At 48.5% G+C, this 17882-nt stretch overlaps 1 protein-coding gene and 1 pseudogene across 1 annotated transcript; one reads left to right on the top strand and one right to left on the bottom strand.

Moving 5' to 3' along the window:
* Window positions 1–11245: 11245 nt before the first annotated feature.
* LOC136465125 (31 kDa ribonucleoprotein, chloroplastic-like) lies at window positions 11246–11611 on the bottom strand. Its single transcript, XM_066463988.1, has one exon. The coding sequence runs from the start codon at window positions 11609–11611 to the stop codon at window positions 11246–11248; it is 366 nt and encodes a 121-aa protein (XP_066320085.1).
* A 2546-nt stretch (window positions 11612–14157) lies between these two features.
* LOC136497498 (transcription factor MYB8-like) lies at window positions 14158–15905 on the top strand (annotated as a pseudogene).
* The last annotated feature ends 1977 nt before the right edge of the window (window positions 15906–17882 follow it).

Genomic DNA, 17882 nt, shown 5'->3' with positions numbered 1-17882 from the left:
CCTTGACCATCTTGTACTTGTACCATGAAGCTATGTACACAGGACATGCATCAAAGTCCATATAATCGACATTGAAAGCATCTAGGCCCCTAGTTGGATTTCGGTGATTAAGGACAATACGTGATTACTATGACTAACATGTGTTTTGCAGAGGCAATTAAGTTAGGTCATGGTAATGGTAATTGATTGGGCAATCATGGTTGTCATGCCCCTACGATGGAAATCGTTTCGGTTTTCAAAGGATGGACGACAAGGTTAAGGATGGACTAGTTCTAAGTGTCGTTTGGTGTTGAAGAGACACTTAGAGTAGTTTAGGACTTTATTTTTTCTTTGGCCGTACTATTAAGGGGGTATGAACTAGTAGCTTGACTTAGGTGAGTCTAGTGGGATAGGTGTGGTGCACACTTATCAAATCTAGCACTAGGTAGCTCCGAAGTAGCCCTAAGATCAATTGGAGCAAACTTCATTCACATATGTTGTCGAGTTGGAAGTGAATGGAGGGTCAAATGTTGACCGGACGCTGAACCGGTTGTGACCAGACGCTAGTAGTAGAGTCCGGTCAGTTCATTTGATCAAGGAGAAGTCGTCTGGTTGCGACCGGACGCTGAGTGAAATGTGACCGGACGCTGGGTGCCAGAGTCCGGTCAACTCCAGTAATATTCCAGAGAGGGAGAATCCTGATCGAACGCGTCCGGTCAGTGCTGACCAAACGTTGGTCCGGTTCTGGTTGCTGACCGGACACTGAATAGCGAAGCGACCGGACTCTGGGCTCCAGCGTCCGGTCAACATCAATAAGGGTACAGAGAGCAGTTTTCGTGACCGAACGCGTTCGGTCAGAGCTTACCGGACGCAGGTCAGAGTCTGGTCACAGCTTAACGGCTCTATGGCGGGGACAACTGACCGGAGTATCCGGTCACCTTAACCAGAGCGTCCGATCACCCCGCAGAACGCTGACGCGACCTCCTAACGGTTCGCTTTGAATGATGGGGTATAAATACTTCCTCTATTCATTCAAGGGAGGTCTCTTCCCCATTTGATCAGTTGAGAAACACCCTTGAGAGTGCTTTGGAGAGCAAGAGCCTAGTGAGGTGATTGAGATTTGAGAATCCAAGATTAAGGCCTCATTAGTGCAAGGAGAATAACAAGTGTGTATCCACCCTTCTCATTAGGCTTGTTGTGGTCAAGTGAGAGTTCGTGCTTGTTACTCTTGGTGATCGCCATCACCTAGACGACTTGGTGGTGATCGGGAGTTTGGTGATCATCCGGCAGAGCTTGTGGATGACCCAACTCAAGTTGTGAGCGGTTGTGGGTGATTCACCGCGATGGAGTGTCAAAGAATCAACCCGTAGAGAGCACTTGATCCTTGAGCGGATCAAGGGGGAGCTACACCCTTGCGCGGGTGCTCCAACGAGGACTACTGGGGAGTGGTGACTCTTCGATACCTCGGTAAAACATCACCGCGTTACTTCTCCTCTCTTTACTTTGAGCATTTACTTTTGAGCAATTCAATTCTTGTCTTTACATTCTTAGAATTACCATGCTAGAGTAGGATTGGAACTTAGGGTGCTAAACTTTTGTGTGGTAGATCATTAGAATCATATTCTAGGCACAAGGGGTGAAGTGGGCTATGTGTAGGGTTTAATTATTGTAAAGAATTTTAGAATTAGCCCAATTCACCCCTCTCTTGGGCATCTTGATCCTTTCAGACATGATACAAATATACAATTACTGTGACATGTATGGATTTTTTGTACTTGTATCCCATTGGACATATCATTTTCTTGGATAGGTAAGTGTTGTCATGCAGCTCCTTCAATGAAGCTAGCATTGGACCAACATTACTTGCTCTCAGCTACAACAACATAAGATCATGCTTCAATTTTGACATTTGTGACTCTGGTACAACTATGTTTTTGCATCCTTTATTTTGTTCGCTCAAAATTTTTAAAATTTCTTGCATCAAGGAATTCTTGCTCCGCATCGCGCAAAGGTCTACACCATCTTCCACATAAGGGTCGTCAACTAACATAGTGTTACGCTCTCGTCAAATAGTCGCTCATTGGCAATGTCTAAGTGGATGGTTTGTTCGGAGGCTTAGTCGACTAGCGCCTCCCCAAAACTAGTAGCCAAGTTGGTTTGCTAGAAGGCTTTGTCAACCCACCTCTTTAGCACCAGTTGTCTAGCTGGTTTGCTGGGTGCTTCATCAGGTAAGTTCTCACCATCTTTCTCATGCATATTTCGGGCCATATATATAGTATTTTTTTTTCTGAAACCTTTCATATATAAGCATGTGACCATGGATTGCAATTGACACATGGGAGGTATATGAATCCATCATCTCATAAGTTAGTTGTGTTGTATGCATTGGTGGCCCTCACAAAAAGAACATACACACCATTAACAAACTCTACATTTCTATGTGCCAAACATGTACATCCATCCTCGATCCATCTATATGAACAACAAAACAATCCATAAGCCAACTTATAAAAAGTGACTGACAAAATTAAAGGGACCTTGATGCCTAAGAGAGGGAATTAGGCTTTCTAAAAATCTACTCTAAACTGTGGCCTCTAATTTTCCCCTTTCAAAACCTATGCAATAAATTAATCTATCCATCTAGAATGTGCTACTAAGGTTTTACTAATTGTGTTTCTATCTCTACCACAAAAGAGTTATGCAACCTAGGTTCCAATCCTATCAACTAGCCTAGCAAGCTAAACTAGAAATGTAAAGCACACAACCTAAGTACAAAAGATAAATGCAGAAGCTTAAGGGTAGAAAATGCAAACTCCTATTCAACGACGCCAATATTTTTACCGAGGTATCGAGAAGCATACGCTCCCCCTAGTCCTCGTTGGAGCCCCTCACAAGGATGCTCTCGCAAGGGCCAAGCTCCTACGCGGGTAACACCGTGGATAGCTGTGGGGTGTACGACCCCGGATACCCATGGCAGGCCACATGGGCTACGCCCCTAGGGGTGGCCCAGCCCACAAGACGAAGCCTTGCGGGGTACGACTCTGCTCGGTGGCCTCCCGCAAGACACCGGGAAGATATCCTGAAGATACTACGAGATCTGTTAGGATATGTATGATCCCAAGATTCCTGTAATCAGTTATTACTTTCCGGTTATCTCTCAGATCTAACCGACTTGTAACCCCGCCTCTTGGACTATATAAGGCGCGCAGGGACCCCCTCTAAAATCACGGCATATCATACTATAGCTAATACAAACCAACAGACCATAGGAGTAGGGTATTACATCATACTGACAGCCTTCTTGTTCTTGATCTCACGCTCCTCTGCTGATCAATCTACGTTCGTGGGATACCCCTCGGAGGACTGCCAACGATATTCTATCGACAGTTGGCGCGCCAGGTAGGGGTAAGCGTGTTGTTTCCTTGTCGAACAAGATGGCTTTTTCCGTAGGCTCTTCGTCCCTTCTGCAGCCCGGCTAGATCTTCACGGCCGGATCCATCTCGTGGGTCATCAACGCTGATGGAGTCAGAGAGCTCCTCGAGCTAGGGCAGATCGGTTCTGCGCCGACCACCCCCGCACCTGCAACTGCAGATCCAATCTCGGAGCCAATTCCGAGGTCTCCTTCAGCAACAACTCGCCGCCCGCTTTCTTGCTACCAGAGGAGGCACATCAATAATGACGATCTGATCGAGTCCATCGATCGGGTCGGACTGAAGCTCGCCGATTGTCTCTCCAACGCCGAATCGGCTCTGGACACTCTAGTTCAGCACCGACCACCCTCCAATCTAGATCTATCAGAGGCTGCCTAGGAAACCGTAGGGGTTATGGCCCTACCCTTCGGGTTCACCAATGCCACCGCCACTTACCAACATGCCCTGAGGGGCAAACTCGCCAACCAGGTGGACTGCGCCCGTCTACTCACCGACCAGGTCGCCATCGAGCTTCTGCCAGCCGTCAACATGCTACACTTAGGCCAGAGCCCCGGGGTACCCCTCCAGACCATCTCGGAAGAAACTCCGAGCTCTGAGTCTCGGGGCTCTATGGAGACCCTCGCCGAAACCTTCTCCGAGCAATTTCTCCTTCCACCCTTTTGGGGTGGTGCGATCTTCAACGTCAGTATCGACAGCCCTCCTCGAAATGGCGAAACCGAGGAGGAGCGCGTTGCTCGAGAGAACCAGAACATCAACCACGCACAGTGGTGAGAAAATGAGGCAGCCATTGCGAGGCCCGAGGCTGCCCGGAATAATCAGCTCGATTCTCAAGGAAGACCGCTCCCGCTCCACCGCGATCTTGACGAAGAATTTCTCTGCGTTGACGGCCACGATGTCTTCAAGACTCCAAGCGCCAATTTGGCAGTAGCCGCCAATGAGCTCACTCGTTTCCCTCAAATGCCCGAGCTCGCCAAGATCGCCGCCATGCTTAAAGCGGCTCACTGTCACGTCAATGAGATTCACGAGGATCAGAGACCTTCGTGCTCCACGAGCACGATTCATCGATCAGCTGCGCCAAGATCCAATCGCCACCCTAGTCAAAGCCATTTCGCCGACCAGTCACTACCTCCCTAGGGGGGGCTAGGGGGCATCACGCTGAACACCATTGCCAACACGACCAGGTGGTCGAACAGGACGCTCGAGTGCATCTCAGCAACCTCTGGGACACGCGATGGCATATCGAGCAACGTCGCTTTGGTCGCCATGAAGATGAAGTGCGTCGCCGCCAGGAGTACAAAAAGGAGTACGGCAACCCAGACTCAACCCTTGAGCCTATCCCCAACCGCAACACCGTAGACGACGGTGTTGACAACCCTGAGGGGCCTCTAGCTTTCACAAGGGCACTCCGAACGCTTCGGTGGCCCTATGGTTTTAAGATCACCGGGGTTGAGCCCTATGAAGGAAGAGTGAACCCGACTCAGTGGCTGTAGGCTTACACCACTACTGTCTGCGCCACCGGAGGAGACACCAGTGTCATGGCGAATTATCTCCCCATCATGCTCACGCCACCCGCCATGAGCTGGTTTACCAGCCTTACGCCGGACTCCATCGGATCATGGGAAGAGCTAAAGAAAGTCTTCACCGACAACTATATGGCCACGTGTACTCGACCCGGCATGAAGCATGATCTCAGCCGCATCAACTAGAAGCCATCCGAGCTCCTCCGCAGCTACATCCGATGTTTCTTTGAGATGAGGAACTCTATTCCCAACATCACGGAAGCTGAAGTCATCACCGCCTTTATCCGAGGACTCCACCATCGCGAGCTTTGCTCCAAATTCAACCGCAAGCCGCCCACCGGTATCGGCAAACTGATAACTACCGCCACGAGGAGTCTCCAGCTTAGCTGCGAGCCCCAGCGTAGCTGACGATGAAGCGACGGGATAATCCGACCATTGGTTGGTGAAGAATCATGCACCGCAGTCTAACCAACTGATCGGCGTCGAAGTCCATGAACCTAGCGGCCCGACCAGTTGATTGGCGGAGAAGTCCAAATGCCAGGTGTGCGACCACCGGGATGATGATCCTACAATAAATATGTAGAATTGATAGTACATGACGTAAAAATAAATATAGGAACTTGGCGATGAAGGCAACAGAGCGGAGTAGACAAACATTATGTTTGTTTGAAGTGTTCATATTTTAATATGAGTACTTCCTGCCAGGGACGAAGCTAGGAAAAAATTTAGGAGGGGCTAAACAACGACAATTAGCAAGAAAAGGTTCAGCAAATCTCAGCTCCTCCTACCTATACATCTACAGCTGAAATTTCAAACGCCGGCTCTACGGGCTTCGCTTGCTCGCGAGCGGTAGGGGGGCTGGAGCCCCCCTAGCCCCACCACTGGCTCCGTGCCTGCTTCCTGCCAGTTGGTTCTGTATCGCATCACCAGCCCCAACTAGCCCAAACTCTATAGCGCGGAGTGGCTGGCACCCGTGTACGCGTAAGAGCACAGGCGTTGCCGAGGAGCCACTGCCGACCACCCATAACGTAGAGGGCTGGCGCTCGTGCACGTGTAGGAGTGAGATATAGAACAGGGCTGTTTCTAGTAACGCTAGTGAGAACGTGGCTGGTCGACGAGTTTACGGAGAAGATATTGCATTATGGAGCATCTTAACACGGAGATATTAAATATGGAGACATTTAATTATGGAGAATGACTGGAGAAATAATAATTGGAGAAACATGGCGAAAACTTGGATAAAATAATTGGAGAAAGCTATATTAAATGCAGATATAGGAGAGGTACTTAGCTTTAGTCAAAACGTCTGGTCGGTGTCGATGAAATCTCCCGGCCCTTGAGCTTTCCGGCCTGTAGTCGTGGCGGCAGTTGTCATAGTATCGTTCTTCGCGGTGATCATTGTTGCTATGCGGCATGGCTCGCTCCGTGGCTCGGGCGGCTCGCTTGGCAGCTCAATGTAGTCAAACGAGTACGTGGGGTCATCTTCGAACGGGCGTAGTGGGAGCTGGATGGAGTCGATCCACGTGGAGAGGCGAAGTTCTTGGACATAGTCGGGCTTATGCACCAAGAAGAGAACACGAGCACAGTGAAATTGTTCGTGAGAACGTCGAGCGTAGATGCATGTATACATGGAAGTATCTGTGGCTTGCATGATGATCTAGCTTGCTTGTTTGTCATTGGCTTGCATGTACATCGGTTCCTTCAATAGATTGCTTGCTTGCGTCATCAAGCATGCATGAAGCTGTAGATGGCATGGCATGTCTCAGACGCAGCCTTCTTGTCGTGGTACTGCATGTGCTCGCGCACCACCGCCGTTGCCAGTCTCCTCCATATAATCCGGTGTAGCGTTGAGCATGTCGATTGGTGCCGAGTAGCGATCCGTCGACGCGATTGCGAGGTATTGATGTCTCTTGGCGGCGTACTTTCCGCCGAGTTGTTGACCGCACGGCACGGAAGAAATTGCCGAGTAGATTGATCTTGATGTTGACTCGATCGTAGGTGGAGATCTCGAGCACGATCCGGCATGCAAACGTGGTGGAGCTTATGAACGACGTCTCGAGGTCGAATCAAGCGGCGAGCTTGCTGTGTTGCTGCACCTCCCCAGCGGCAGCCCGTGTTGTTGATGCACGGGGCCGTGGCTGAGAACGTGTTGTTGATCTTGAAATTCATCTTGTTCGCCATGAAACGCATGTACTCCTCTACCTGGCGCGCCAACTGTCGACAAAAGATGTTCGGCAGTTCATCGAGGGGTATCCCGAGATGGTAGATTTGTCGTAGAGGTGTGCATGATCAGGAATTAGATGGTAACCAAGGCGCAGAGACAACGATTTAGACAGGCTCGGGCCGTCTGATCGACGTAATACCCTACGTCCTGTGTCTTTGGTGTATTGTATTATATATCAGATGATTTCGAGGGGGGGTCCTTGCCCGCCTTATATAGTCTGGGGGTAGGGTTACAAGTCGGTTAGATCTAGATCTATTCGGCCATATGATAAGTATTTACAAGGAATACGATATCTATCACTACTGGATTCAGGTTCTTTGCCAAGTGGCTGAGGCACTCGACAAAGGCCAAATTGCACTCGGCAAAGATCACACGGTAAAAAATTGATCGGCAAAGCCCCCTCTTTGCGAGTGTCTTTTATCGGGCACTCGGCAAAGGCTTTGCCGAGAGCCCCGGGGGGCACTCGGCAAAGAAAGCGACCATGCACGGACGGCCGGTCCCGTTGATGGTCGCGTTGCCGAGTGCCAACCCGGCAGGACACTCAGCAAAGATTTTTTTTTAAAAAAAAATCTTTGCCGAGTGCCTCTCTATCCGGCCCTTGGCAAAGATGTTTTTTTTTCTAAAAAATTCTTTGCCGAGTGTCCCCTGGCCGGCGCTCGGCAAAGTTTGAATTTTTTTAAAAAAAAATTCTTTGCCGAGTGCCCTTGGCCGGCACTAGGCAAAGTTTGATTTTTTTTTAAATTCTTTGCTGAGTACCGTGGTCATGGCACTTGGCAAAGCTAGAAAAATGATTTTTCGAGCGCCCATTTTTTCAGCTTTGGCCGAGTGCTGTGACCATGGCACTCGGCAACAGGGGTCCTTTGCCAAGTGCAACACTCGGCAAAGTGACCCAAAACGGTAATTTTTAATTTTTTTACATTCCATGACAAATAAATTCATACAAACATATATCACATATATATCTCATCCATCACATATATATCTCATCCATCACATATATATCTCACCCATCCACACATCCATCCACACATATCACATCCATCACAATATATATCACATATATAATAATAAGTGTTCAAGTCCATCCAAATAAATCTACAAGTCCATCACAAGTCCATCAAAGTCCACAAGTGCATCACAAGTATATCACAAGTCCGTCACCAAGTGAACAACAAATGAAAAAAATACAACGTGCACTCATCTCGGCCACTACGACTGTGGTGAGGCCTAACTCCATCATTCAGAGGTGCATGAGGTGGATTATTCGAACCACCGTCAGATGGAGACTGCAGAAAGGAGAAAAGATTGTATGTGAGACAAGATTATTTGGATAGCTAATCTAGGAAGGTAGAGGCCATACAAGCAAAGCACAAGCGAAAGTAAAAAACTTTCATACTCATAGGAGTAGCTGCAGCTACAGACGTGGAGGCGGAGGTGGAACCAATAGCCCAGCTGGCAGAGAGAAGCCCACATGTTGCCCAAGCCCTTGTAGGAACTTCATAATGTCCGTCAGCCTCTGCGCCTGGGCCTACCGCTCGGCCTCCAGCTAGGCCGCCATCCTCTGCTGCCCGGCCTCTAGCTCCTGACGTTGCCTTATTTCTTGTTCCAGCCGGGCCTGTAATATTTTTACTCTAATGTTTCAGTAATGCAAAGCTAATTAAGGTGTGTAAAGATCAATATATGACGAGTAAAACAGGAATAACCTCGAGTGCGTCGACCCGGTGCTGTGCAGCGGTCGGCCGTGTGCGAATGGCCGGGCTCTCGCTCGTGCTCCATGCTCGGATATGAGGAGAGAGAGGGAGTAGAGGCCATGTCGATGACGCCGTCGCCAAGCCAGAACCGCCCATGCTTCTTGCCTTGCCCCGCCCTCATGACGGCCTCTCCATCAAAGTCCTGGGTGCTCGGATTGTGGTCTGGTCCATGGAGCGACCTCGCCACCTCAGTGTACTCACTGATGCGGGTGTGGACGCTCGGGTTCGTGTATGCCTCGGGCGAGTCCTCTTGGTTGAAGGAGACGTCGGACGTCGCCTTGCCCTTGTGGGCCATAGAACATGCCTAGAAGTCCGAGCAAGCCTGGCCACTATATGACGCCGACTATGAGAAAGACAGTACGATGATTAGAAATCAGGCAGAACTGAGCGTCAAAATAGATAAATGAATTCGCGTACCCATGCTTGTTTGTATCCGGCGAGGCTGCGGCTGCCTTAATGATGTGCTGGACCTTGCATCTGCAAACGATGGTCTCGGGCATCCCTGTGTATCTTGAGGTACTCCTCCGTGAACCACCTCTCCACCATCATCGCCCAGCACTCGGGATACGCTTGGCACCACCAGGGAATTATCTACACGTCATCAAGTATTGGACATATAAGAAGATCAAATTAAACCAACTTAATCTCAAATGAATCAATATTGATGTTCTTCATTTACCTCAAGGTACTGCTCCTGGGTCAGCTGCATCTCTCTTGCGTCTTTCTTGGTTTTCCTCTCTCCAAGCTTCGACCCGTAGTAGGTTACGATGGCCTGGATGCGCACCTCATGATGCATGTCGGTGACGAGTTTTTTACAGGCTTTGGTAGTCACCTGCTCCGCCCTGGCCTCAAATCCCTCCTCGCATCTGTAATAAGTCTGCATACAAAAGTGATGTATCCATTCATTATTTCAAGAAAAGTCCAATGAATGCGACGTATTGAGCAATGTTGTGCGAGGGAGACTTACCCAAAACTCTGCCTTCACCCGCGCCGCCTTGTTGGGGTACACCGCATCGAGGGCGACGGCATAGTGGTCAAACGAGTAGGCTGGCTCCATCTTCGATGCATACGCGACAATGCCGGGAAGTGTTGCCTGCACAGAAGACCTAGGATGCCGTTGACTAGCCGTTCGCTACCACCCGACACAACCACCCAGTTCCTACACAAGTGATTAAGAAAAATTATTAGTTTTTTTTCATCATATCATATGAAGTAGTGGTGATAACATATAAAGTTACTTACTTTTGCCCTTCGGGACGAATCACTGGGCGTTGGTGAGGAAGCGGAACCTGTGGGAGGCTCATGGGACCTCGCAAGTAGACACTCAAAGAGGAGTCGGAGGAAGCGGAACCCTCCTGGGGCACCTGCTCCTCCTCCTCCTCGTCCTCCTCCTGGGGCACCTGCACCTCCTCCTCCTCCTCACACGACGGGGCGGCAGGCGACGGCTCCCTCCTACGACTGCTCCTCCTCCTTCTCCCACCGTCCACCATCTTTTTGTAGTGTGCAAATGCTGAGATTCATGGGAATAATTCCTGAGTTGATCCACAGTATTTTGATAGATAGCAGTTTTGACTAGAACTTATATATGTAGCATTCGTATCACTCCATAGATCGAAATCTAACTACAATGTACCGAATCTAGTACTGAATGTGACTGAATCTAGTATGCATATTTTCCAGCATGATGACTGGTGATGATAACATTGTATATTCTGTTCCATGCACACGCATGTGCAGAGGGAACTAGCTGCAGATGATGGCCATGGCTCATGGACGTGTCATCACAGACCTGGCTTTGATGCGATGCCATTAGAAGATTGGTTCTTCTGCTTGCAGTGACGACGATGGTGACACACGCGACAGCACTCCAAGGCCACTCACCATGGATAACTGTTTACTAATTCATTTCCTTCCATTTCCATTCCCTTTTGCATACACATCCATTCTAAATTCCACGACATAAGTCCAAATTTGTAAAAAGGTATTGTTAATAGGTAGAGCATAAACGGGTGAAAATAGAAGAATTCATCTCATGTCATTTCTAGGAACATTTGACAACAAGTACCATAGACTAAGACGTATGAGTATATGACAGAATCAAACTGGGGAAACACCGCATTCTGAAGGCAACATGAATGTACAGTTGTGCACATAGCAAACAAGTTCATAACGAGTCCATAGACAGAATCAAACGTTTACTGAGCAGTATTTAGTTACAGGAAGCAACTGAAGATCATACTCACAATGAGCACAGGCTATTACTGTAAATTCTAGGTTTCGTCAAGCACAACATAGCAATTATAACCAACTGAATATCGCACGTCAAAGTCAATAGGAAATTTAGGGGGTGAGACGCGTCCGGCTCACCTCGGCGACCTCAACGACGCCGGCCTGGTCGGAGAGCTGCGCGAGTCCCTCGCTGTCAATGTCGTAGGGGAGGTTCCCAACGTAGACCTTGGCCTCCTCGGGCGGCTCGACCACGGCGTACTCCCCCTCACCCTCGTCGCCTGAGGCCAGCACCTCCTCCTCAACCTCCCCAGCCTCCTCGTCGAAGGCCTCTTTGGCCTCCTCTTCCTCCTCCTCCTTGTCAGCCCACTCGACGGCGTCGGAGGAGGCCACGAGGGGCGCGAGCGGCAGGCAGCGGCTGGCGTGGAGGAGGAGCGGCGCGGCGTGGGTGGAGGAGGAGAGGAGCGGGAGGGAGACCATGGGGAGGAGCTTGTGGGCAGGCGGCGCTGGCGTGGGCACGGGAGGGCGTGGGCGGCGCTGGCGCGGGCGGCGGCGGCGGCGGGTGTGTGTGTGTGGTGTGTGTGGGCCGGCTGGGCCAGGAGTTAAATCCCCCCTTTGTCGAGTGCCCCCGATCTGGCACTCGGCAAAGTTTTTTTTATTTTTTAATTCTTCGTCGAGTGCCACCTGGCCTGGCACTCGGCAAAGAGGTTTTTTTTTAAAAAAAATCTTTGCCAAGTGCCCCCCGAACTAGCACTTGACAAAGGGGGGTTTTTAATTTTTTTTTAAAAGTTCTTTGCCGAGTGTCATACGTCCTGACACTTGGCAAAACGGTTATTTGCCGAGTGTCATTTTTTACACTCAGCAAACTATATTTTTTCACTTTTGACCTCCAAACTTTTTCTAGAGTTCTCATACAATACCTGGTACTCCATGTTCCAATGTGTCACATTTCTCGGACTTTTTTTATATTTATTTAATTTATTTCATTTAATTGAATTTTCTTGGATAATTCAAATTATAACTGCTAGTCATTCGAATAATGAAAAAATGAATGGAAAAATGATATTCATGTTATTTAGTATAATGTGAGGCCGTATCCAGGACCAGACCACCAATTTCGAACATCTTATTCACGAAACATGACCACGAACTTACGGTCGAGTTATTTTTAAATTCTATGAAAAGCAAACGAAGTCCGAAAATCATGAAACTTGTCAAGATGTCATGATATCATATGTGGAGGCTGTGATAAAAATTTGAGAAGGTTTCGCGTAAGTTGTCACGTACGATGCTTACCACCTTGTCGGCCTCTTCACGAAATCATGAAACTTCTTCGGAGATTCTTCGGTTTGCAAGCATCGTACGTGACAAACTTGCACGAAATCTTCTAAAATTTTTGTCATAGCCTCCACATACGATATCACGACATCTCAACAAGTTTCATGATTTTCGGACTTCGTTTGCTTTTTATAGAATTTAAAAATACTTCGCACGCAAGTTCGCGGTCATGTTTCGTGAACAAGATGTCCGAAATTTTGGGTCCGTTTCGGCCTCACACTACACTCAGTAACATGACTATCATTTTTTGAATCATTAAATTTCATTATTCGTACCACGTGCAATTCAAATTTATATTTTTTTTGAAAAAATTCAAGTAAACGAAATAAAGTAACTAAATATATCAAAAAGCCACAAAAAATCCCCAAATTCTAACGAGGAGTTCCTGGTACTTTAAAAGGGCTGAACAAAAAATTTGGAGGCCAAAAAAAGAAAATTTGCCAAGCGTCGGGGCATGGCACTCGGCAAAGGGGGTCTTTGCCGAGTGCCAAGAATAAGGCGCTCGACAAAAAGAATTTTTAAATTTTTGTTTAGAAATTTCCTCTTTGGCGAGTGCCTTCACAGGGGCACTCGGCAAAGGTATTTCAAAAAAAGTAATTTTTTTAGTTCCTCCCTTATTTCAAAAAAAGTAATTTTTTTAATTCCTCCCTTTGCCGAGTGCCGAAGCTGTTAGGCACTCGGCAAAGACATTTCAAAATAAATTGAATCTTTGCCGAGCGCCGTGTCAGGGGCACTCGGCAAAGTATTTTCCAAAAAAAATCTTTGCCGAGTGCCTAACAGCATGCACTCAGCAAAGAAGGACGTGGACGAACACCATTACGCGGAGCAGCCTATGCCGAGTGCCGCGCTTTTGCCGAGAGCCTGGCACTCGGCAAAGAAGTCCTTTGCCGAGTGCCTTTTTTTGCCGAGTGCCCGGCTCTCGACAAAGAATTCTTTGCCGAGTGCAATTCTTTGCCGAGTGCGGCACTCGGCAAATCAGGTCTTTGCCGAGTGTCCGATTTTTGACACTCGGCAAAGTAGTTTGCACTCGGCAAAGGCCCTGTTTCCAGTAGTGTATCATATCTGAAATCCTTCTCTATCTCCAAGATTCTTCTGATTGCCTTGCGGTGCACGTCGACCAGAACCAAGCACCGAATGCCTTGATCTTATGGGCTGGATCTTCCCTGGTGGTGCGACCCATGTCTTGTCTTATGGGTACCGGGGTATATCCCCACAATATATTATGCATGGGAAGGAAAGAAGAAAAAGGGGGCCAGAAATTAAGAGGAAGGGCCACCGGGGGGTCAACTGCCCCAACACAGCTGTGTGGACAGTTACAAGAGAGAGGCCCCTCCTGCTTATGCCTATGAGCACGCACTGGCGAACGAAGATTGCCTTATCACGACACGATCCATGGCCAAACTTTATTTATTTTCCGGGGCCTCTAGCAGACTCGCACTACACAGCTAGCAAAGCGAGCCAAGAGAAGCGAGCTGCACCGCTGTGCATCCGTGCAACCCAGCAAAGTGTGGGCGCGCGCTAGCTATTGCTCCACTTGTAAAGGCAGCCAAGCCAAGCGGCACCGCACTGTACCTGCACCTACCTGAGAGCGACCTTCCTCTTCCTCTCGCTCTTCGCTCCAGGCAGCTCGGCACGGCACACACCGGCTGGCTAGCTGCTGGTGCTGGCATCTTTTATATATCTCTCTCTTTCTCCTGGCCTCTCTTCAATTCGGCCCCTGGCCTGCCACCATCATATCTCGCCTTCCATATAACGATCGATCGTCGTCAAGGATCGGTTAGTTGGCGCCTGCCGCAGAGCGAGCCCAACCGATCCATCGACGACATCCACGGGGTTGCCCGCCATGGCGAAGCAGTCGTGCTGCCACAAGAAGAAGCTGAGGAGAGGGCTCTGGTCCCCCGAGGAGGACGAGAAGCTCATGAACCACATTGCCCAGTACGGCAACGGCTGCTGGAGCTCCGTACCCAAGCTTGCAGGTATCAATTACTTGCATGTATACACGCACAGAATTATATTACTAGCTAGGATCGAACCTTCACTTGCTAGCAGGCTAGCAGCAGCAGCAGAAGTTCAGTACTTGGTAGTAAAACTGTGGTACATTACAGTGTTGTTTTGGCTAATCGATTTGTTTCTATTCAGGCCTCGAGAGGTGTGGCAAGAGCTGCAGGCTAAGGTGGATAAACTACCTGAGGCCAGACCTCAAGAGGGGAACCTTCTCACAAGAGGAGGAGGACCTCATCATACACCTCCACTCCTTGCTGGGAAACAAGTAAACTTTTTTTCATACATCTTTTGCATTGTCTGCCAAGAATTATGCTCTTCGATGTTAGTTGCATCTATAGTTAAATGCATGCATGGCGAGCAACAATGGAGCTAGCGAGAATCTAATAACTCTGTGTGCATGGTGATTCACATATGGCCAGGTGGTCTCAGATTGCGGCGCAACTGCCTGGCCGGACGGACAACGAGGTCAAGAACTTCTGGAACTCGTACATCAAGAAGAGGCTCAGGGAGCGCGGCATCGACCCCCGCCACCCACCAGCCGCTCGCCGAGCCTGCCGTGGCGCCGGCACCGGCGGCCACCACCACCGACAGCCGCCGCGCGGTGTTTGGGGACGTCGATCTCATCCCGACTACTACACCGATCCAGGCGGCGCCGTTCGAGGGGCCAATGCTGGACGGCGTGACCAAGCTCCCGGTGGACATGGACTGGCCCGTCGCCGGCGACAGGGTGCCGTCTTCGTCTCTGTCAAGGCCGTGTTACCTGCAGGGGGCTTGCTTCGACATGGACGCGCTGCAGCAGCAGCACTGCGGCTCCATCCCGGGGCCGGTCGTCCCGTCGGCCTCCAGTTCCATCACGCTGATTTCGATGGCAGAGGCCGAACACTGCAACACCAACATCACCGGCGGCAGCCTCCCATGGTTGGAGCTCGGGGCAAGCGCGGTGGCTGATGCCGGCCACGTCGACAGCTGCTACGCCGGTGCGCTGGACGAGCTCAGGTGGTCGGAGTACTTCGACAGTGCCTTCCAGGCCGCCGCGAGCCAGCAAGGCGCCCTGCAGGCCACGGGGCAGTGTGTCTACGGCGGCAAGGATGACGTCCCGGTGCACTTCGACGTCCATGGGCTAAGCAACGGGTGCTAATGCATCACTCAGTGCAAGAAACCACGGAAGAAGAAACAGTTCATCAGTGTGAATTAAATACTTGGCTATATAGCCTGCAGATGCAAATTACTACCGGCATTTCATCTGGTGTTATTTTTTCCCCTTCTTATATTCTGATGTTGCTGTGTTGATGAGCAGCGGATAAGTTCGTGTGTGTGGTGATTACATTTGAAGTGTTTAACACACATGTAAAGTACATATACGATGTTGTTAATGAGTAAATAGTGCAGAGAGAGGGACAGAGAGATGAACGGGGCATGTGGTTAAATAAAAATGTGAATTATTATGTGATTAGCTCAGCATATTATATGCATGCATGCATGTATTTGACTTTATATTCGGGCCCCTTTGCTCCTGTTTCGTCGTTTCTGCTTTGTCCATTAATGGAATTTTGGTCCCATTTCTTGGGTTGATCTGTGGATGCAACATGTAAGTACTTCCATTATTTAATATCTGTTCTATATTATGCGAGTAGCAAGAAGAACCGGTTAATTTGCGTTAGTTGGGATGGCAAATCATGAAGTTTTGTTGACATGAACGATCTTAATACTATTATAAATCGCACACTTTTGTAATAATAACTCTATATCAATCATTTCCTATGCATATTTATATCGTTATTTTTAATTTATTTTTCATAATCGCCTACATGGAGAATTTATATAAAAAATAGATCCAGTGGCTATTGTTGTCAAGTTTATTACAAACTTGATGGGTATACTTCCTTTCGTCACAAATAAAAGTTCATTTTTTTTACTTCCACATGTAGCATATATCAAAATATAAATTATCTTAATTAAGCTAACTTTATATTACAAAGGTTTTCTATAATAAACCTATTAATGTCAATCTTGTTTTGTCAATCTATATATAATTTTAGAAACTGATGACCATAGTTTTAAAAAATTGACTTAAGGCAAACATACTAGATGGACTTCGTTATATTTATGATCAGGGGAAGTATGTTTTGCTTTTGAAAGTTTTTAGTATTTGCTCTTCCCATGCCACAGTATCTTGTTGTCTCCTTGATCAACTTCCTCAAATGAGGAATTATAGGGAAATATGACAACCTTCATGGCTTCATGGGTGGTTTCTTCTGTGGCTCGCCATTCGCCACCTTTTCCTTGACCATCTTGTACTTGTACCATGAAGCTATGTACACAGGACATGCATCAAAGTCCATATAATCGACATTGAAAGCATCTAGGCCCCTAGTTGGATTTCGGTGATTAAGGACAATACGTGATTACTATGACTAACATGTGTTTTGCAGAGGCAATTAAGTTAGGTCATGGTAATGGTAATTGATTGGGCAATCATGGTTGTCATGCCCCTACGATGGAAATCGTTTCGGTTTTCAAAGGATGGACGACAAGGTTAAGGATGGACTAGTTCTAAGTGTCGTTTGGTGTTGAAGAGACACTTAGAGTAGTTTAGGACTTTATTTTTTCTTTGGCCGTACTATTAAGGGGGTATGAACTAGTAGCTTGACTTAGGTGAGTCTAGTGGGATAGGTGTGGTGCACACTTATCAAATCTAGCACTAGGTAGCTCCGAAGTAGCCCTAAGATCAATTGGAGCAAACTTCATTCACATATGTTGTCGAGTTGGAAGTGAATGGAGGGTCAAATGTTGACCGGACGCTGAACCGGTTGTGACCAGACGCTAGTAGTAGAGTCCGGTCAGTTCATTTGATCAAGGAGAAGTCGTCTGGTTGCGACCGGACGCTGAGTGAAATGTGACCGGACGCTGGGTGCCAGAGTCCGGTCAACTCCAGTAATATTCCAGAGAGGGAGAATCCTGATCGAACGCGTCCGGTCAGTGCTGACCAAACGTTGGTCCGGTTCTGGTTGCTGACCGGACACTGAATAGCGAAGCGACCGGACTCTGGGCTCCAGCGTCCGGTCAACATCAATAAGGGTACAGAGAGCAGTTTTCGTGACCGAACGCGTTCGGTCAGAGCTTACCGGACGCAGGTCAGAGTCTGGTCACAGCTTAACGGCTCTATGGCGGGGACAACTGACCGGAGTATCCGGTCACCTTAACCAGAGCGTCCGATCACCCCGCAGAACGCTGACGCGACCTCCTAACGGTTCGCTTTGAATGATGGGGTATAAATACTTCCTCTATTCATTCAAGGGAGGTCTCTTCCCCATTTGATCAGTTGAGAAACACCCTTGAGAGTGCTTTGGAGAGCAAGAGCCTAGTGAGGTGATTGAGATTTGAGAATCCAAGATTAAGGCCTCATTAG

Source organism: Miscanthus floridulus, chromosome 1 (genome assembly GCF_019320115.1).
Source record: "Miscanthus floridulus cultivar M001 chromosome 1, ASM1932011v1, whole genome shotgun sequence".
In the NCBI taxonomy this organism is placed as follows: Eukaryota; Viridiplantae; Streptophyta; class Magnoliopsida; order Poales; family Poaceae; genus Miscanthus; species Miscanthus floridulus.
The sequence above is the reverse complement of the archived record's forward strand: the minus strand, read 5'-3'. Positions and strand labels throughout refer to the sequence as shown.